A 22,954-nucleotide genomic window follows, 5' to 3' on the forward strand; every position below is an offset into this window, starting at 1 on the left:
TAGAATTGTATTTTTCAGGTCTTCACTCTCTGCCCGTAGTAAATTGGAATACGATAAAAAGGTGATGATGTAATGATGACAAAAATGCGATGAAATGATTACGAAGAAGTGATGAAAAGTTAGCAAAAACATAACGTAAGACGACAAAAATACGAGAAAAATAACATTAAATGACACAAAATCAGTGACAAAATTAATCAAAACGCGACCAAAAAAGGTTTAAAGTGCGCCAAAAAACGACGAAATATGCTCAGAAAAAGACGAAGAAATGTAGAAAACATTACACAAAGACGTCTGAAGAACAAACAGGATGACGAAATAATGGCGAAAAAGTGACGTAAAACCAGCCGAAAAGATGACGATATGACGACAAATGGCGACTAAAAACTAGACGAAGAAAATACATTGACCACAAACAAAAATATGACCAAAACGACGAAAAACCGCCAAACAATACCAAAAACTGATGCCAAAAAACGATGAACAGACAAGAAAAATGCGATGAAAAAGCCAGAAGGCAAAAACACCAATTGCAAATTGCCGAAAAGAGACAAAAATGCGATATATAGTAAGAAAGCCAAATGTTAACGCAAGAAAATATCTTTAAATTATTTTGATAGTAGTTTTATCAACTTAACAGTGACCTTACAAATACTATTTTTATAATGTTATTCGAGTAAATAGTTTCTGGCTAGATTCAGCCATGTAGGAGCTAGGCTTTTCGTGTTTCGGCCTTTAGCAATTCGGCTAAATTGGGCTTCGACCTTTCATAATACGGCCAAATACAATTTCGGCCTCTTGTGACAGTTGATGAAATTCGGCCATCTGGATTTCGGCTATTTGTTATTCGGCTATTCGGTACCAACTCGGTGAGTCAATTAGAGGGTTAGGGAACACTAACAAAATTCAGTAGACCTGGGAAAGCGAATAAACCTAGACAGATGAGATTTCGCCCGGGCCCTCGCAATGGCCGCAACTATGGTGGCCTGCCCCCTCATAGCCCTGAATCGTCTATGAAAAGTCATAAAACATTTTTCACGGGTTTATACCAAAAGATCGTTATGCCAAATGTTTTTTCTTCCAGATGGTCCCTTATGCTTATAACAATTTTTTTATGGCAAACGACGTTATGCTAAACAAAATTATGCGAAATAAAAAGTTAAACGGGCGACCCCGGTACTCATTGTATTGTGAAGTATCAAGTGCTTATTCATATAAAATCGAACTTTTGTAAATTATGCCTATCGTCCACTATGCTAATGTTCGTGTGCCTAAAGTCCGTGTTTGCCTATCGTCTGTATGCCTAACATCGGGCACTCGCCTAATCCTCCTAGAGTTCGCTGTCAGTCTCCACCGTCGCAAAGTTCCTGGCTATGATATGAAAGTCATCTGCAAAGTCTACGAGACTACGAGATGGCTACTCTTGGTGGAAATCGTGCCTCTCGCTTTGATGCATGCTCGTCGGATCACCCCCTCAAGAGCGATGTTGAACAGTTTGCAGGATAAAGCGTCACCTTGTCTCAATCCTCGCCGTGTCTCGAAGAGACTCGAGAGTGTCCTCGAGATGCGCACGAAACACATCACTCGACCCAATGTAGCTCTGATCAGTCGCGTCAGTTTATCAGGAAAACCATGTTCGTGCATTATCTGCCATAGCTGGTCTCGATCGACTGTATCGTATGCTGCTTTGAAATCAATAAAGATGTGATGCACGTTATACTCCCAACATTTCTGCAAGATCTGTTGGATGGTAAAAATCTGGTCCATAATTGCGCGAGCTCCCACGAAGCCCGTCTGGTAATTACATTACCTACGAAAACCGTGTTTTCGGTGACAGCCGGCGTAACAGGATCTGGGAGAGTACTTTATAGGCGGCGTTTACAAGCGTTATACAGCAATAATCGCAGTAGTCGAGCCGATTACCCTTTTTGTGGGCTGGTACCGAATGGCCGAAACATAAATGGCCGAATCACGAATGGCCGAATTTCAACAACAGTCACAAAAGGCCGAATCGCGAAAGGCCGATTTTTTCGGAATGCCTAAATAACTATTCAATAGAAAACATGAATTGGCTAGCAGTTAACAAATAACTTTAAGCAAACAAAAAACACAATAAGCAACACAACTATTTACTATAGAGTATCTTCATTCTTCTCCTGAAATGATTTGCGATTATTATAAGGTGCAAGACTTATTTACCGTGTCAGTAGCAAATGTTTCCATGATGATTCAGGGCCAGACGGCCACAGGCCGCGAATGTGCGCCGGTGACCCGCCGTCGGAAGCGCCGGTCACTACGGGCGGGCAGTCCCCCTGCAGAAACCACTTCTATTTAGGGGCATGCATTTCCCTAAGTTTACTGACGAGTAGGGATTATCCCTTAGTTAAGTCCGAACAAGCGGTATTGGGTAAGAACAGCATGTACCCAACGTTTGTGCAGGTTGAAGGCCGTGAATATTTTCGGCCAAATATAACGTTCGGCCATTCGTTGGTAATCGCTTTTTGTGGGTAGGACAAACCACCCCTTCCATCTATTCTTCCGGTAGATTCTCCTCCTTCCACATCTTGGTAATAATCCAGCGTCGATATTTATTAGGCAATGTAAACTTAAAAACAACGTGTCTCTAAAGAACCAAAAATATGTGCCGTTTTTCTCAACGTAAGCTGTTTGTCTTAAAAATTAGCCAGGTTGACCATATTTTCATTCTATATTCAGAAGAACTTTAATGACGGAAACTTTTATACGCTTGGTTGTTGTTGTTGATTTACATTGAAACCTTTTTACCAAAATAATAAAGTGCAGTTTGTATTATCACTTCCATCCAATCAATTCCGTTTTAAAAATGAGGTCACCTGAAATCTTCTTTTTTTTTAAATTGTTGACTTCAATTTCGTTATAATCTCCCGCAACAAGTTAACTACAAATTAACTGCATAATCACCACCCGGGCAAACAAGAGTCATAAATGTCCATTAATCTATACTCAGCCTTTTGTCCGTGACGCGACAATGCTGGCAGCGAACGGTTGATTCGATTCACCCAGGGCACTAATTCCATTAGCGAGCGGCACGAGATGTTTAGATAAGAGTAAAACAAAAAAAAGCAAAAACATGCGTGAAGTGTGAACTATCCCGTAGACCCGCGCTGACCAGTAACCAGTACGCATCAGGATGATGGTACCTACGAGCAAGCGATTCAAAGCACGCTAATGGAATGAAAAATTGTGTCTTCAATTGAATTTTATCTCGCGCACCATAAGATGCTAAGACAAACGAACTAGCCGCTGGCTGCGATGCAGGAAATTTACATTGTATGCTCAAAGTAAAGGCGAAATGATCCTCTCTCTCTCTTCCGTCCCAGCTTATGTAGCATTTCACAGTCCCTCAGCCGCATTCGGAAGCGAACGCATTTGTGCATAACGTTTATCTTACCCCAGGCACCCAGCCGATACGGGACTGAGACTCCCTGCTATTATAAGTGGCACTTAATTCAATCATCATCATCATCAGCAGCAGCGTCATCATAGCCGTGCCGTTGTCGTCGTTTCCAACGTTGTCGCCGCTGCTACCGAAACGAACAGTGACCGGGACTAGGGTCAATTAGAAAATAATTAAATCAAAAAATTGACTCCAATCTACCATGCTGCGACGATATGCCACTTGGTAGTACGGTCTGACGAGTTCTTCGAAGTCGACCGATTTATGCATCTTCGCATCTGAATGAATTTATTCTTGAATGAACGGTTGTACATCGTGGGCCCTTTACTTTACTAACAGTAGCTAATTTATCGCATTACAGAGTCGTTCCACAAGCATCCCCTGGAAATCGATTTGACGCAGGCCTGCGTTGGCGAACTGAACACCATCCTCCGTGGGGACATCAATTGGCCAATCATCTACGGCGTGGGAGTTAATGTGAAAACTGGTGAGATCTTTCCCGCCACTTTCCCCGAAAAGGGACCCGATCTTCAGCTACGTATGGCGCGATATTTTACCGGTGGTCATCAGGTATGTGAACATTGAACAAACCGTAAGCTAAAGTTTCCCAAACTCATAAATCTAAATTTTAGGTGCTAGATATTTACGATTCCACCGTCGGAATGCTCCGAATCGGCCCATTCAACTATGACCCGCTGAGAGGGGTGGATCTGTGGCTATCGCAGAGCGACGAGTTTATTCTGCAACATCTATCCACTAGTCCCGATGTGGAGCCACCCCATTTCGCTATGCAAGTAAGTTATCCGCTTTGCAGAAAAAGCTCATCCTCTTCACGCAGTGAACGAAGCTTCGAGCTTTTCATACTGCTGTTCGTTGTGATTGCAATCTAATTCTAGAGCTTTTGCTTTGTAGATCCGTGCCACTCTTAGATACATACAGGATAACCAATTCCCAGCGGTGACGGTGTTCCGGAACAATAATCCACACTATTTCCGACGGGACGAAGCAACCGGTTGCTGGGCGCCGGTGCGATTCTAGGACACATGTTAACTGGTTTACCGTACAACTAAATTCCACTCTTCTGTCCCTCTGTTCACGATCGGAACGATCATTATTTAACCACGATAGGATTATTTAAAACCCTTTCTTGCAGTCACTTCTCCCTTTCGGGAGAATATATCGCACCTGGTTCTTTAGTAGCTTACATTGATCGACTTTGTTTTTCTTCGAGCTTATTTATAGATCAAACTATTACGCATTACATACCGACACATACATACATGAATTGTACAACAATTAATTAGTCGCTGTTTTCCGCCTGAATCTGATTTTTTGCGGCGTTTTCGCCGCGCACTAGTCTGGCACCCAGAGAGAGAGACCAGTCCTAGGAAAACATGATTTCAAATTACTGGAAAGATTCAATTAATATATTATACATAGAAATGCTATACACAATTGTACAGAAAAAAATCGGTTTTATGCTCGTTAAAAATAATAAATGATGATCTGCTTCGACAAACTGTAGGTAGGTAACTGGTCTTTATTTCAGCTCACATTTTCACAAATAAGAAAGTATGAGAAAATAAATACTCTAAATTGTGATAATGACTAGTAGATTGACACTCCAGAAATATCGATTAAGCTTTTAATACATTTGAAAGTACAATCATGCAACAAAACATGTCTTACATAATTGTCGATCTATATATTTGATAATCTAGGGCACGGGAGGGTATTTTCGGCCCATTAAGCGATGACATCTGTTTTTTTTATCTATGGCCTAGTTCTAGTTGAAGAACAGATGGTTTTGACGTTCTTTGAATAAAAAATAGAAGAATGCTTACTGTCTTGAGAAAATAGTTATAACATATTAAAATTGTATGTCGGCAAAGTATTTTTATTGGCGAAAGAAAAGGCAAATAGGCTGAATTTAGAAACCTGCTGAAAATACCCTCCCTTACCCTACCTTGATTTGATAGGTACCTACAATTACGCTAGTCAATTGTTTTGTTCTCGTAACTGAATAATGCAAAATGAATTTTAGAAAAATCATTAAAAAAGTGGCTTGTGGGTAATAATAGAGCTTTTCAGAAGCATTTTAAAATAAAAATTTGGCATTCTACGTTAAAGGCAACGTTAAGTTATATATCGTTTAACTAATTACGCATTGTATATCATTTTTGTACAAAGATTTTTCAGAACGTAATAACTTTTACTGGAATATCATAGAAATATCGTGCATCATGCAAAAAGGTAGAAGAAGCATCAACGCAACGTTCCTACTGCGATTTGAAAGTTTGGTGAGAAGTACTCTTCCAAAAACCACAGAAAGGTGGCCGAAATAGTGATCTGAAGGATCCCCAGGAATTAACAGTGACCAAAGAGATGTATAACCACAAGAATGCAACGACAGTATTACGACATTAACGAACGTCTCTCGTCGTCTGCTTTCATTCTGCGCTCGAATCTATACGACATGTTTATGCCATCAGGTCAGCCGATCAGCGTCTCCACGAATCAGCCATGAAACGTTGAGTTTCCAGGAAACGCAAAAGGCGAATGAGTGTCTTATGTTGGTAGTTTTATTCGGAAAGCTAGAACAGTGACTCTTTTAGTAAATCACATTTAAGAGTTCGCTAGGATCAGTCAACAGAGGAGCAGTTTTCATTTAAATATCATTACTACCGCCTCCCATAAACCGCCGAAATGCGGCGCCCCGGAGCGGTGTGAACTGGAGTTTAATTCTTCTCGGTAAACATTCAGTTGTAAACAACGTCGATATTTAGCACTTTTTAAATGTCCAGGCTTTCATGGCAAAGTTATAGCGATGAACCTCGGCCTACGTGTTGTCGAGAAGGTGAAACGGCTTACAGCAACCCCGCCTTGTTTACTCAAAAGCCTTTTAAATTGGAAGAAAAGCATCGATATGTTCCTAGGGTAAAGTTTGTCAACTGGCGTGCAGTTTATAACCAATTATCAAAAGTTATTTGGTGTTACAAGTTACTCCAAAATCTTTAAAACGCGATATCCGCCAACCAACTAAGGTTTAACACTTTATGGAACTACAAATTTAAAAAAAAACTGCTAGAAATGCGCGAGACTCGGTAGTGTTGCCCTAGTACGGCTACACACTTAAATTAAATTACAACACTTACAAAATTCAAGCAAATTCGAAACGGAATATTCGGCATCGACCTAGGCGACGGAACAAGGACGACGAATGGAGACTCGGTACTTGGAACTGCAGATCGCTAAATTTCGCAGGTTGCGAGCGGGTGCTGATTGAACAGCTTGAACCCCACAAACTCGGCTCGGCAGCTCGGCATCGTGGTTCTGCTGGAAATCTGTCGAAAAGGAGAGAAGGTATGGAAGATCTGTGGCGGAAAGGCCCAGTTTTACCAGAGCGGTGGCGCTACCAACGAACTGGGAACGGGCTTTGTAGTGTAGGGCGGAATGCAGGATCGCGTGATAGATTGGAAGGCGATCAACGAGAGAATGTGTGTATTGAGGATAAAGGGCCGTTTCTTCAATTATATCATCATTAACGTGCACTGCCCGCACGAAGGTAAACCCGACGATGCGAGCGTTCTACGCGAGGCTGGAGGCAACGTACGACAGTTGCTCGTTACGGGGCATCAAGATCGTCATCGGGGATATGAACGCCCAGGTCGGTAGGAAAGAGATGTATAGACCGGTGGTAGGACCCCATAGCCTACACACCGACACAAACGATAACGGCCAACGAGATATAAACTTCGTAGCTTCCAGAGGCTTGGTGATCCGAAGCACCTTTTTCCCGCCCAAGGATATCCACAAAGCCACCTGGAGATCACCTGACCAACGTACAATGAACCAAATTGACCACGTTCTCATAGAGGGCCAGTTTTTCTCTAACATCACCAAAGTACGCTCCCGCTCCCGGGGTACGGATATTGATTCTGACCATTACCTAGTATCAGTACATGTGCGCTCAAAGCTGTCCACCGTATACCGGACACGTCAAAGCCACCCTCCTCGGCTGAACATCAGGCAGCTAGATAGCCGACCAGCTGCCGAGAACTACGCGCGAGTACTGAATGAGGCACTGCCTTCTTCCGAGAAGTTAGGTGCTTCAAATCTCGAAAACGGTTGGGGCAGAATACCCTCGGCCATCGGAGAGGTGTTGAGCCTCTAGGTATTGAGTCTCGGAGCACACAAAATGATTGGTTTGATGGGGAATGCCAACAAGCGGTCGAGGGAAAAAAATGATTGGAAAAATTATCTAAGTATTGGCACTAGAGAGAACCTGGCCAAATACCGACCAGCTAGGAACCAGTTGACCACGATCCTGAGGAGGAAAAAGCACCAAAAGGAGGAAAGAGATCGTGAAGAAATAGAGCAACTATTCCGAGCTAATGACACGCGCAAGTTTTATGAGAAGGTGAACCAAACTCGGAAGGGCTACACACCGAAACCTGACATGTGTAGAAATGAGGGAGGGAACCTAATCACAAACGAGCGCGAGGTGGCCGACAGATGGAAGCAGTTATTCGATGAACACCTCAATGTCAAAGTCGTAGAAGGAGGCGGAATGGAAATTAACCTAGGAGCGCCCATGGAAGATAGCGATGTCCTACCACCTGATCTCTAAGAAGTCAAACGAGCAATCGGGCTGCTGAAGGCCATTAAAGCCGCTGGGAGGGGAGGGCCTACCGGCAGAGTTTCATAAACATGGCGGCGAAACTCTAGCAAAGGCTCTTCACTGGGTTATTTCGAGGATTTGGGAGGAGGAAAAACTACCGGAGGAGTGGTTTGTCCCATCTACAAAAAGGGTGATCGGCTGGACTGTTGCAACTATCACGGTATTACGCTGGTGAACGCCACCTACAAGGTACTCTTCCACATCCTGTTACGCCGGTTGTCACCGATGGCACAAGGTTTCGTAGGGAATTATCAGGCGGGTTTCATGGGGGCTCGCGCAACTACGGACCAAATTTTTACTATCCGACAGATCTTGCAGAAATGTCGGGAGTACAACGTGCCCACGCATCACATCTTTATTGATTTCAAAGCAGCATACGATACAGTCGATTGAGACAAGCTATGGCAGATAATGCACGAATACGGTTTTCCGGACAAACTGACGCGACTGATCAGAGCTACATTGGATCGAGTGATGTGTTTCGTCTGCATCTCTGGAACACTCTCGAGTCCCTTCGAGACGCGACGAGGGTTGAGACAAGGTGACGATCTATCCTGCATGCTGTTCAACATCGCTCTTGAGGGGGTGATCCGACGAGCGGGCATCGAAACGAGAGGCACGATTTTTACCAAGAGTAGCCAACTTCTAGGCTTTGCAGATGACTTCGATATCATAGCCAGGAACTTTGCGACGGCGGAGGCAATCTACACCAGACTGAAAGCGAAAGCGGAGTCTAGGACAATTGGGCTAAAAATAAATGCGTCGAAGACCAAATACATGAAAGAAAGAGGCTCAAAGGAAACAAACGCGCGTCTCCCACGGACGGTAACCGTTGACGGCGACGAACTAGAAGTGATAGAGGAGTTCGTGTATTTGGGATCGCTGGTGACCGCGGCCAACAACACTAGTAAGGAGATCCAGCGGCGCGTTCAAGCGGGAAATTGGGCCTACTTTGCCCTTCGTAAAACGCTACGATCAGGACGCGTACGCCGTCGCACGAAGCTAACAATGTACAAAACCCTTATTAGACCGGTAGTTCTTTATGGATTTGAAGCCGTGAGGCTGCTCACGAAGGACATACGCGCCCTTGCCAAGTTCGAGCGGAAAGTGCTGCGAACGATATTTGGCGGAGTACAAATTGAAAGCGGATAGTGGCGGAGGCGTATGAATCACGAGCTACAGGCACTGCTTGGGGAGACTCCCATCGTACATCTTGCGAAAGTTAGCAGGCTACGGTGGGCCGGACACGCCGTAAGGATGCCGGGTGACAGTGCGACGAAAATAGTTCTCTTCAACAACCCCATCGGCACCAGGAACAGGGGGGCCCAACGTGCACGATGGCTCGACCAGATCGAAAGTGATTTACGACTTCTGAGACGACTAGGAAATTGGTGACGAGTGGCCCAAGACCGAGTTGAATGGAGACGAGTGCTTGAAACAGCACGAGCCACCCCTATGCTCTATGCTGAAGAAGAAGAAACATATGAATGGGCGGGGAGGGCCGCGCTTTCGCTGTAGCCGAGAAAACTCCGGAGAACGTGATTTTTCATTGTCCGTATCCGCGGGGTCGCTTGGCGTGAGTTAATAGCGGTAGTGGTCGTTGTAGTAGACACCAAAGCCGATCGATCGACCAACGGTAACGATCGTACAGAGAATATGTGTGGAGCAGCGTGCGGGGCGCCGTCGGTAAGGCGGTGACGGACGCGATGACAGAGTTGCAACGGCTAGAACACATGCAACGACAGGACCTGACATAGCTTAGCTGAGATCAGATAAAGGGCTGAGTGGGCAGCTCAGGGCCTAGGTGACGTTTGCGACAATATGGCATGACAGGGGTGTTGTTTGAACTTAAACCAACATCGACAGCAGTTGAGTGTTTAGGCACGTCCTCCCTCCTGAAGTAAAAAACCTAACGGTAGTTCCGGTAAGAGGTGGTAAACTGGTTCTTCGCTCGTTGGTGTTTGGCCAAGGCTGAAGCGCCATAAGACAGTGCCTTATTCAGCTTTCGCGCATAGTCCTCGGTAGATTTCGGGTTGTCTGGCTGCCCAATGCTCAACCGAGGAGGATGACCTTGACGTGTGAGTTATAGGATTGATAGTTTTGAGCGCACATATAATACTACTAGGTGATGATCAGAGTCAGAGTTAGTACCCGCGCCGTATGGTGGCCAAAGGTAAATGAGGTGACAGCCCAAGCCAAACTAAACAAAGTTCAGCGCTTGGCCTGTCTTACAGTTACCAGTGCCATGCGTACAACACCTACTGCAGCCATGGAGGCAATGCTACGCTTACTGCCTTTGCATCTTCATGTGAAGAAGGAAGCAGAGCTCAGCGCACTACGGTTGCAAAGGAGTAAAACCATACTCGAAGGTGACCAAATCGGTCATCTTCGCATACTTCGGGAATTCAATCTGACACCCTTAGTAACTTCAGTCTCTGACTGCATGGAAGCCAGGCCCAATATGGACGTTCCATATGAGGTGATTGAAACAGATCGCTCAATGTGGAATAATGGAGGGCCAGATCTTCCATCTGGAACTATCTGTTTTTTTACAGATGGTTCAAAAATGGGGGCCTGCACAGGCTCCGGAGTCTACGGACCCGGCATCAGGGAAACTATCTCATTAGGAAAGTGGCCCACCGTTTTTCAAGCAGAAGTATATACCATATACATCTGCGCGACAATATGGGAACATATTGGAACATATTGACATGGGAAAAGCTAGAAATAGCATCCCGTTGGAATCAAATACAGGGTTGTAGACAAGCTAAACAGTTTATCTACCCAAACCCTGCAGTAGCTAAAAAACTACTCCATTTAACTCGTAGTGAACTACGCACGATCATGGGACTCCTAACAGGACACAGCCCCGCTCTTTATCATTTAAAGAATATCGGCAAGGTATCATCTGACACCTGCCGCTTTTGTAACTCTGAACCTGAAAGTTCAGCGCATCTGCTCTGCTATTGCGGAGCTCTTGCATTATCAAGGCACAACTTCTTAGGAAGTTTCCTTCTTACTCCATATCAGGTATGGAGCCTAAATCCCAAAACGGTCATTGGCTTTATAAACCATGTAGTACCGAATTGGGGTACAGGATTACAACTATTCCGCTCAACTCCATCAATGGGTATGAGCGATCCGAACTGTGCACAGCAATCGGGGCCTGCCACAAAAGACGATCATTAAGACTGTCGCAGTGGCCTTTTAACCCAATGCCCTTTTGGCATACAAAAAAAAATAGTACCCGCGCCCCATAGGGAACAATGTTCGTGATGTTAGAAAAAAAACCGACCATCCAAGAGAACGTGATAAATTTGGTTCATTGTACGTTGGTCATTTGATCTCCAGGTGGTTTTGGCGTGGAAAAAAGGTGTTTCTTCATCTTGGCTATTATCATTCGTATCGGTGTGCAGGCTGTGGTCTTCCCTACCGACCTGAGCGTTCTGGTCCCTGAAAACGATCTTGATGTCCCGTGACGAACAGCTGTTGAACGTATTATTACCAGCAATGCACAGAACGCTTGCTTCTCATTGTCGGATCTACGGTGCGAACAGTGCACGTTGATGATGTTGATGATTGAAGAAACGGCCCTTTATCCTCAATAGACTCATCCGGCGATCGTTGATCGTCTTCCAATCTATCATGTGTTCCTGCATTCTGCCCAACACTACAAAACCCGTTTTCTGTTAGTTGGTAGTGCCACTGCTCTGGTAAAGCTGGGTCTTTCGGCCACAGATATTCCAAATCTTCTCTTCTTTGCGACAGGTTTTCTGCAGAACTACGATGCCCAGTTTGCGGGGTTCAAACTGTCGAGAAAGAATAAAGAAGAAGATGAAATAAAAAAGAATAAAAAATAAAAGTACTCATTGTGGCACAAATTAAATAAGTCTGATCACAATAAGAACTAATCATTCTTGAATTATGCTGAAAATCATTGTATTACGATAATGTATTGAATGACTATTCACAAGAGTGTAGTGTCCGGAAAGCAGCAGGGTACAATACAAGTGAAGAAATGTAGTGATAAAGACATTTGTGCAGTTCATCATCAATGTCCGGTTAATATAAATGTGATTCAGCTTTCCGTGTCTCGGTTCAATTTTAACTGGTTCTTGGACTTTTTTTATTAGTAATTTAATAATGTTTGAATTGGAGTTGATGCAACCATCCTATCAAAGTAGCTGTATCATGATAGCATTTAGAATAATTACTTTTAGCAGCTGTGGTTGAAGTTGTTGACACTCCAGTCGTTAAACGACTACGTTACTTAATTGAGAACCGTTCTCTCAATAGGACATCTCAACAGTTAATTACAAATTCTGCAGTAAATATACAGTGGAACTCGTAAACTTTGTTTTAATTTAAAATTTATTTGCATTTAACCCGTTGACGGAATTAGCGCTCATTTCTACGGGGCTATACTCCAATTTTCTATAGAATTATCAATATAAATAAGACTGTTATGCGAATAGCGGCGGTATGGCCCCGCAATTTCTTTTCGAATGTTATTTCGTCGGTATATTGAAATTAAAGACACATTACAGCATGGAATCTTTTAAAAGTGATGCTCTAATCCACCCTAAGTTCCACCAATTGACAAACCTGATGTCGACATGATATTTGTCATCTGTATTAATTCTTATGAAAACTAAAAAATCTGGACAGACAAAGCACATTTTAAATGACCTCTGGTTATATTTCTTCACTGTCATTAGATCCATTTTCAAATGTTTTCATTGCTATAGGTATTGATGTTTTAAATCAGCGACCGTGGCTCCACTGCTGCTCCACTATTTTAACTTCTATCGGAAACTATTCATTAGTCGTCTTTGAATGCACTGTTAATCAACGCCCAAGCACAGACCACTTGCAGCGTCAGCTGAGTAGTACCATCAGATGGCAACAACATTGTTATAACTAACAAACAAACGATTTTAATCGCACTGCACTGAATGTTTAACAATCTGTTTCATAGGACATAAAAACCCATGCCCGAGTGCCACCACCGTACATGCTTGTTACCTGTATGTTCATCGCCTCGACAGACACCGAGGAAAAACGATCTCGACGGTTAACCACCGCGGTCTTGACATTGGAAAACTCCCTCAATCAACTGGATCATTATTCTCCGTAGGACGATGCAAATAAAATAAAAGTCCGAACAGCAATACCGGTTCTTTCGCGATGGAACAAAGCAACCATAGGTACCTACTTTGATGACGGCAGAGATTTCATCCGGCCCGGCGGTGTCATCTCCCGCTCGATTCCGCAATGCAAAGCTGACGTTGTTCGTTGATGCGATGTGATTGTCGATTGACTTAATCGAATGAGGTAAGTCAACATTTAAGATACAGTTGCCTGCACGCGTGCATTTCCTGCTCAATCCGAACACGGAGCTGCAGAACAAACATAATGCACTTAATATTACTGCACCTTGCGACGCGATGCGATTGTACGGTGTGGTTTGCACCAGAACGAGGTTCGTTCAGCAGCCCGGGGGCAGAGAGGATTCATCCGTTTTATCTGTGCGTGTCTGTTGTTGAAAAAAAAAATTAAGTTACCTTTCCTGAACAAGTCGGCCTTCGAATTATCACCAGCAGTTCGAAAACCCGGTTCCCGGATAGCGCCGAAAAAAATTGCGTGCAGTTTTTGAAAGTGTTTACCTCTACGTACCTGCAGATCACTTTTGGCGCCAACTTCGGTTCCGTTGCTGTTTGCTAGTTGATGAGATTGAACTTGACAACATTTATAATATTTCTTATTATTTTTTTCTTTTGTAATGTATACCTAATTGAATATATATTTTAATGAAGTCATTCTTGGCTGTTTGTCATGTAACCCACAAGCTTACAAGTGAAGTGTAGACACTGTCCGTCCGAATTAATTTTTCGTTTAGACAGATTCCACAACCGATTCCTGGTGACCAGAAACAACATAATTGCGAACCTAATAGAAATACACTGCTGACACTGAGAATCCTATTCCGAATTGGACCCGAACACATGACAATGCACTTGTAAGGCCAGTGGCTTACCATTGTGGTGTGATAACAAGGTGAACACCGTTCACCGTCATTTTATATGAGTACTTTAAAAATCGTTACCCAAATCTTTGGATTACTATCTTAAGTATTTAAAAGACGAATAAATTATATGTCAAGAATGTTTTCAGTGCTTCACATCTTTCAATTTCTGAGTGTCCAACTGTTAGCCACTCCCCCCTCCCCTTTTGTTAACCACCCATTGCTGATTTCCCTATGCCCAGGAACATGTGTGCTAAGTTTCGTAGAGAACGGTCAAAGCGTTCTGGAGTTAATATAAGAAGAAGGTAGATAAATAGACGATAGTACGCTATTTTCTATCCATGGTATTGCTCATTCGGACGATAACCTATATAATAAAACTTGGTTAGTCATGTCAGTAGTATTTCCCAATTTATTAGATTCCAGAACGCCTTGACCATTCTCAACCAAACTTGACACACTAGTTCCTTGACATACGCGAATCAGCACTGAAAGGCTCCACCATAACTCCAGAATACCTGGACGGTTCTTCATAGAACTTGACACACATGTTTTTTCACATAAAAGAATCAGGGGTTGACAAAAGGGGAAGACAGTCTCTTACAAGGGGGAAGGAAGGTTCAAATGGGTAAAGGGATGCGTCTTTCGTGTATTTGGAACGATAGAAGTTGTACAAGTGGACGATAAGGGGGGATTTCTTAAAAAGCGGAATAGTGTAACCATTAACAAGGGGGAGGTTCAAAAATGTAAAAAGGCTTTGTCTCGCTTTATAGCGATTACCAAAAAGAAGACAGATTTACAAGTGACATGGGGGAAGCTGACAAAGGAAGCAGACACATTCAGATGAAGAAAAAGGGTTTTTCCTTGCATTATGATGCATACCATACCTACAGATGTACAAGTGGCTGAAAGACAAAGGGGCACCGAGTAAGATCGGGCAATCGGCTATTGAGCATTGATTGAGCACTTGAGCATTCTTTCAAGTCCGTTTAAGCTTGGCGCTGTCTAGTTTCCTGCGTGCCAAGAGTCAAAATTGGATTATTTTGGTCCATTGAGTAGTTACAGTGAGGCTTCTCATCGATAGATAGATAAGCAGCTAGGAATCAATCGCACATTCAATCGTATGTAGAGGTGAGTAGTAATAACTGTCACTAAAATAAATAGTCAGAAAACTAAGACGCATGCATAAATTTTATTTTTGAGCGTACTTCGTAGAAATTATGTACATTCATAATTCATTTGTTTTAAATTAGTCCATTTCAAATCTTTCTCCCTTAGCCTTAAGGGAGCAGTCGCAATCGTTGTTGAAAAGTGACATACAACTTTGACGTGTGCTTTGGTTAAAAGAGACTTATTTTCGTCCATTTTGATGATACTGGACTTCATTGTCATGAAAAATCCATTTATGGCCGCCCATCCTAACAAATGGAACCACTGTGCAACGGCGCGTATGTCCTCCGTGAGCAGCGTCACAGGTTCAAGTCCATAAAGAACTACATACCGGTCTAATAAGGGTTTTGTACATTGTTAGCTTCGTGCGGCGGCGTATGCTTCCTGATCGTAGCGTTTTACGAAGGGCAAAGTAGGCCCGATTTCCCGCTTGGATGCGCCACTGAATCTCCTTACTAGCGTTGTTGTCCGCGGTCACCAGCGATCCCAAATATACGAACTCCTCTACCACTTCTAGTTCGTCGTCGTCAACGGTTACCGTCCGTGGGAGACGCGCGTTTGATTCCTTTGAGCCTGTCCTTTTCTAGTATTTGGTCTTCAACGCATTTATTTTTAGCCCAACTCTCCTAGACTCCGCTTTCAGTCTGGCGTAGATTGCCTCCACCGTCGCAAAGTTCCTGCAAAGCCTAGAAGATGGCTACCCTTGGTAAAAATCGTGCCTCTCGTTTCAATGCCCGCTCATTGGATCACCCCCTCAAGAGAGTTTTCATAGCAAGAAGCACAAAACTCACACACATTTTTTCCCGCTTGATCACATTCTGCTTTGGTTCAACTGCTACCCGGAGCTATGCACATATACATACAAATTCGTTGTTGAACAGCATAGGCATTCTCTCGTGCAATACGTAGCTGTGAGTGAGCGTGAGAGAATGAATCTCTAAATAAATCGCAAAGTTAAAATAAAACACACATTCAAATTACATCTATATATAATTCGTATAAGGCTTTTGACTTTCTAGTTAAGAAAATGTCGATTCCCGCGAAGAAAAAATGTAAATGTCAATATGTTTGCCATCGTCATTCATGAATGTGTGCGACATTTTTCGCTGCAGATGTTTTCTCTGGCGGTAGACTCTCTTTCACTGTCTGGTTCGTTATGGTATGAAATGCCAGCTGTGGAAGCTGTGGAATTGAGCAAAATGCTCACAGCTGAATTTGGTTCACATCGCATAGCAACAGAGACATCGCGTATAATAACAAGAGAAATTCATATGTGAGTTTGGCGCTTGTGATCAAGGTTGAAATTGCATGTGCTTGAAATCTCATTGAGTTTTTGCTGCTATGAATTTTTCAACACTGGTGGAGAGGATTCAAATCAGTCGAAGAGGCAGACCACTCTTTCGAAGAAATAAAATCCAGAAAATTATCCTCACACCAAGCCTGTATGGCTTCCGCCTGGTGAGACGGTGTAGAATCTTGTTGGAAGTAGTATTGTGCATTCTTGTAGTGTTTTTTGGCGATGGGAAGCAAATGGTTCTTCAATACATTTTCATTGTAAAATTTAGTGTTGATTTTCATTTATTCATTTCATTTATTCATTTATTCACTTACATCATCGGACAACAGGGTCTACATGATAATACTAAATTATTACAAACATTACATTATACATTATTCATTATATTACTCAAAATAAGCCATCCGATGAAAAGTCAGGCGTTGAAAGTTACTGGAAGGTAGAGGTCTCGCAGCTGCATTTATATCCTCTTGCGCCAAAATGTTGGGTGCGTCTATTTCACCATAAAGCAATTTAGCGATAAATATAGCACGCGTGTAGTTTCTTCTATTTGCCAGGGTATTTATGCTTAATAATCTATAACGACTTTCGTATGGGGGGAGCTCAAACGGGTTAGTCCATCGGAATGCTAATCTGATGAACCTCAATCAGATACAGCCTCAATCCTTGTAGACCACGTTTTAGTATAAGGACTCCAAACTACTGCAGCTGTTTCGAGGGTAGACCAAACTAACAAGTAGTAAAGTGATCCCAACAGTAGGGATCATGGAAATCCTTTCCAATTCTCATGATGAACCCCAAGTTTTTGTTTACTTTCGCGACAATGTAGCTATAGCGGCAGTGGAAAGTCAATTCGGTATCCAACAACACTCCAAGGTCCTTCACCACTGTTTCACGCTCAATTGGCAGGGTATTAAAAGTGTAGCAGTAGTCTAAAGGCGATTTTTTACTAGGAAACGTAATTACCATACACTTTTCTACGCTAATAGTCAGATAGTTGCACGTGCACCATCCGAAAAACAAATCGACTAACTGTTGAAGCCGCGCGCAGTCCTCTTTCGACCGTACAACGGAGAAGATTTTCAGGTCGTCAGCATATAGAGTTCGACAACCAACTGGAAGCGCCAGGCAGACATCATTGAAGAAAAGTGAGAATAACAGCGGGCCTAAATTACTGCCTTGCGGTACACCCGACTTAATCTGTAACTGGTGAGACTTGAAGTCTGCAAGTTTTACTGATAGAAAGCGGTTGGATTTTAACACCAGGTTCAATGAACAGCAATCAACTCTTCAAATTTCTGGAGAAACATCTCCATACCATCACACTCACATCATTTTTCAAAATAATCTTCATAGTGGACTGCGAAATGTTCATTTCTCATCTTACATCTAGACTAATTTTCTCTCGTACTCGTTTGATGGTTTCCGGTGTCCTTACAATGCGTTAATGGCTAGGTTTGGTGTGTATTTCCTAAGAACCGGTTTCCTTGCGTCGTTTATTCCGAGTGGCTTCAGCTTCTATAAAATATCACACAATCGAAAAGTTTTCAAAAACAAACTTATCACAAGTTCCCTTTTAGCGTCCATGATCACCACGATACACTGACAGTTATCACTACTTACCCTGTAATGTGATCAAATTGTTCAAACAGCATCAGACCATAAAGCGTAAGTATGGTCCTACTAGTATACTTGTTATAAAACGGCCGCCTGTTATATGTTTAATTTGAACCAGTTTGTCCGGAAACCCGTGTTCATGCATTATATGCCATAGCTAGGCTCGATCGACTATATCACATGCTGCTTTGAAGTCAATAAGACCGAGGGCACTTTGTACTCTCGACATTTCTGCAAGATGGTAACATTTTGGTCCGTAGAGACACGATCAAGCATGAAGTCTGCCCCATAATTCCCCACGAAACCTTGTGCTACCGGGCCAAACCTTGTGCCGGCGTAACAGGAACTGGTAGAGTGTCTTATAGGTGGCGTTTATCAGCATTATGCCGCAATAGTCGTAGCAATCGCATCGATCACCCTTTTTACAGAGCCATTCCTCCGATAGCTTCGTCTCATCCCAAATCTTGGAAATAATCCAGCGGCCGAGAATATTTGTAAAGCTCTGCTGGTAGACTGTCCTTACGCTGTGGCTTTGTTGATCAACAGCAACCTAATTTCTCTCCAGAATGACAAACTCGGTGGCCAAACTCGCGCAAGGAAACTTACAGGAAGCGGCTAATAAAACCGTTCTGCATTTTGAGGGGTGAGAAAACCTACACCAAGGTCGACACCGTCATTTTGAGCTATCATAAAGCGAAACCTTAGCAAAAGTTCAAAATTGACCAAAAATGAACTTGAATTGAGGAAAACTTGATTAAAAATATCTATGACAAAGGTAAAATTGCAACCTAACGAACACGGTCTATAGTGTCCAATTTGCAATACACCTGATAGCTATCAGCTTGCTTCCTCGTCTAATTTTACTTGACCATTCGTTAAAGTGCCAAGTGCCAACTATCGAATTGGGCCGACTGACGGTTGGTAGAAATTTCAAAACTCGAAAATTCCTTAGAATTTTGACATTCAAGTACTTTTTTAGTTGAAGCATGACGGCCAACTAGCGAACACGCAACTAACGAACCGCCCAATTAACGAAACCTCAATTAGCGAATCATTGATGACCAGAATGAATTACAATCAGCTTTCGCTAATTGCGATAAGCCCTTCGCCCACTTAGTGAAAGACTTTCGTTAATTGCGCTTAGTTGTCAAAACCGAGGGATACATCGATTGCGATTTGTCACAATCGTCACAGAAAGTTTTATAATGAACGTATGCTTATCGACTGTGAAACTATATTTTTTTGGGATGGTTTTTCGGCTATAATCCAGCGTTGGATTATTAGAAGCAAAACGTTGTTTTAGCTGCTATCAAACGACTGCAAAGCCGAAAAACCATCCCAAAAAAAAGAAAGTTTTATAAAAATGTATACTTATACTGAAAACAAGTGGAAATTAATCTTCTCGTTGTTGAAATTTATTTCAAGATTGTTTAGCAAGTAAACAGCAGAATTTCATATGACAATGTTAACGTATATTGGCATTTTAACTGTTCCAACATGATGCTAAAAATGGGATGTTCATGTTTGAAAATCAGAAAGCGACATAATGCAGTTGTATTCCATTTAATTTATTTTAATATGTTCTATATAAATTATTTTCGTCATTTGAAGTTTTTCCTTCAAGAGCCCCTCGGAACAGAAAATACGCTGTCAGAAATGACATTTGACTTCGTTTTAGAAGGGTTATAGCCCAATTAGCGGAAACCCGATTGAAACACCACTGCACTCCAACTATCGAATCGTCATTCGCTAATTGGACCGACTAACAGTTGAGAGAAATTTCTAAACTTGAAAATAGCATAGAATTTTGACACTCAAGTGCTTTTTAGTTGGAGCATGACGGCCAACTAGCGAACACCCAACTAACGAACCGCCCAATTAACGAAGCCTCAATTAGTGAATAATTGCTGTAATATGTTATTTTATCAGTTGTCTAAAATAGAGCCATAACTTTGTTTCTTAGAGGGACCCAGAATGATTTGTAAATTTCTCACTAGTGTAAGGTTTTATACTTTATTAGCGCGTTATACTCATTTGAAGCGCGAATATTCATTTGCATAGAGTTCGATTTTTTATCTAATAATAAAACTTCTAAATATTTTCTTTTCGAAAGTGTAAATATTTTCCTTCGATCCTGAATAATATAGACAGATTTCCACGAAAACATTTACTCTCTTAAAAAGGAAGTTAATTAGCTTGACTTACTATATTAACAGTCAATATAAATGAACTCAAAAGTTATAAGTATAAGTTTAGACATTGTTAATTGAGTTTCTCAAAGACGCCCCTTTGAAGTTTTAAGGGCAGATTGCTCATATAAAGCGGTAAATAAAAATCTTCAATGACACTTCCACAATGAACGTAAATCACAGCCGGCATTGATTTTTGTACAACATATTAAAAAAGATTTTTCATGCGACACCTCAAATTACGCTTGAATTTAAAAATTAGATCAATAGAAGTCAGATCAACTACCTAGCACCACGTTGGTTATATCTGGACAAGTACCGAGGACTCTCGGGAACACCCAGACAAGTGGCTAGTTTCGCACATGAAGGAAATCTTCGTGCGACGCCTTAAATCATACTGGAATTCAAAGAACTAGATCAACGGAAGCCAAATCTGCTATCTAAAGTTACGGCAGCCACGTAGCCAGAAGGGGGGGCCCGGGGGCCCAATTTTGATTTTAACTTTTTTATATGCATAATTTTTCGTTTAGAACTACAATACATTAAATGTATTGTAATGTATTATATTTATAAGCAGCAAGATATGCATATAATGTATTAGGAGCCAAGATAGGACACCTGGCCCCCACCTCTGGCTACGTGGCTGGGTTACGGTAGTCATATGTTCGGAGGACTGTTCGTTTCAAGCGTGTATTTGCAAAGATGTACAGCATATACTTCTACTTGAACAGAGACGATTGCCAAATTAGGCAAACTCTCTATAAAAAATACGTTTGAAAAACTGTGGGCCAATTTCGTATAGTTTCCCTGATGCGCAGTCCGTAGACTCCGGAGCCTGAGCAGGCCCCCACTTCTGAACCATCTGTACTTTTGTATGTAGATGGTTCCAGATGGAAGATCGAGCCCTCCATTGTTCCACATTGTGCGATCTTTTTCAATCAGCTCATATGAAACGCCTGGCTTCCATGCAACCAGAGACATTGAACTGACCGATTTGGTCACCTTCGAGTATAGTTTTACTCCTTTGCAACTGTAGTGCGCCGAGCTCTGCCTCCTTCCGCACATGAAAATGCAAAGGTAGTGCCCATAGCAGTACCTCCATGGCTGCTGTAGGTGTTTTATGCCTGGCACTGGTAACTGAAAGACAGGCCAGGCGCTGAACTTTGTTTAGTTTGGCTCGGGCTGTCACCTCATTCACCTTTGACTACCATACGATTGCAGCATAGGTTATCCTAGGCCGTGCAATAGTAGTATATAAACAAAAGGCTAGTTGAGGTTTCAAACCCCAGGTTTTGCCAAACAGTGAGCTGCATGCCCAGATAGTCAAAGTTGTTTCTTAACAACATAATTTAGGTGGGCAGCTTAGCTCAGTTTTTTATCGATAATTATTCTGCGATGTGTTTGACTTCATTACTGATTTTTTTTTATTTACTTGTATATGACACTATTCGCGATCATGAACGTAAACTCGTACCGGGTGCCAGTAGTTTAGTTAGTAAAACAGTCGAGTACCAATCGAGAAATCGTGGGTGCGAACCCCACCTGACATTGCACAACCCGATATATTTTGGTCTATATCGAAATTTTCTAGTTTACTTAATGAATCATTCTTCGCATAAGACATTCCTCCCTTCCCCAAAAAAAATTCATTACTGAAGCTCAGCTTGACAACATTCAGTATAGAGGGAGTAAGAGTATGTTTCCTTAGCCTAGTAAATGGTATAAGAACTGTTTTGATGCGATTTACATTAAGCCCCTCTAAGCACCATAACATAGTGCTGTTTAGAGCTCCTTCAAACGACTTGTACTGCGTCAAACTTTCCTCTGACGATAAGTACAACGTCGTCGGCGTGAGCAATGGTCTCATAACCAAGCTGTGACAGCTTGTGAAGGAGTGCGTCGGCCACCAGTGATCAGAGCAAGGGAGAGAACTCCTCCTTGTAGACGTCCTTTGATCATCGAAATCGTGAGAGCAAAAGATTTTTACAAGATTTACCGCGGAACAGACTCGATGTGCAGCTCCGAATAGATCCATCACAACCATTGCCATCCGGAGCTGCACGCCGAGCAACAAATCTTAACACTCTTCCAGGCGATTGTGATAGACCGGGTCGGGTCCCGATCCAATTTCCTCATCACTTGTTCACTATTTTTAGGGAGCCACACGTGGCTGTTCATCAGCAAAGATCCGTCACTGGCGTTGGAAGTTTAAATAATTTTAGGAAACATCTAAATAAGCCTACAACCGGCAGTTTCGAATTATAAAACAAAGTTATTGGGTGGGAGCATTGATTTATAAAATACGACTAATGAAAAATATTTTCTTTTATCAAACTATCCTGCTCCCTTCGCACGCATCAAAGAAGTCACGCTCACTGCACATGTCGTATCACAAAACGTAGGACGAAGATCATCGAATGTGTACAAAATTAAATTAACCGTACCTAGAGTTAATTACGAATCTATAAAAAATCACAATAAAACCTGAATAAGCGGAGTTCCTGTATAGCACACATAATTTTTACTGGAAGTCACCTTT

The 22,954-nt window shown here is 42.3% G+C and overlaps 1 protein-coding gene across 4 annotated transcripts in view; it reads left to right on the forward strand.

Annotated features, from left to right (window-relative positions):
- LOC128733700 (protein N-terminal asparagine amidohydrolase) overlaps window positions 1–4,950 on the forward strand; it is a 141,236-nt gene extending 136,286 nt beyond the window's left edge. For all 4 annotated transcript variants that reach the window (XM_053827469.1, XM_053827467.1, XM_053827468.1 and 1 more), the window contains 3 exons: window positions 3,798–4,006; window positions 4,069–4,230; window positions 4,349–4,950. In XM_053827469.1, coding sequence (XP_053683444.1) covers window positions 3,798–4,006; window positions 4,069–4,230; window positions 4,349–4,474 — 497 coding nt within the window. In that variant the 3' untranslated portion in view covers window positions 4,475–4,950. The remainder of the gene's footprint in view (window positions 1–3,797; window positions 4,007–4,068; window positions 4,231–4,348) is intronic.
- Window positions 4,951–22,954: the final 18,004 nt, after the last annotated feature.

This window comes from Sabethes cyaneus, chromosome 2 (assembly GCF_943734655.1).
Source record: "Sabethes cyaneus chromosome 2, idSabCyanKW18_F2, whole genome shotgun sequence".
In the NCBI taxonomy this organism is placed as follows: Eukaryota; Metazoa; Arthropoda; class Insecta; order Diptera; family Culicidae; genus Sabethes; species Sabethes cyaneus.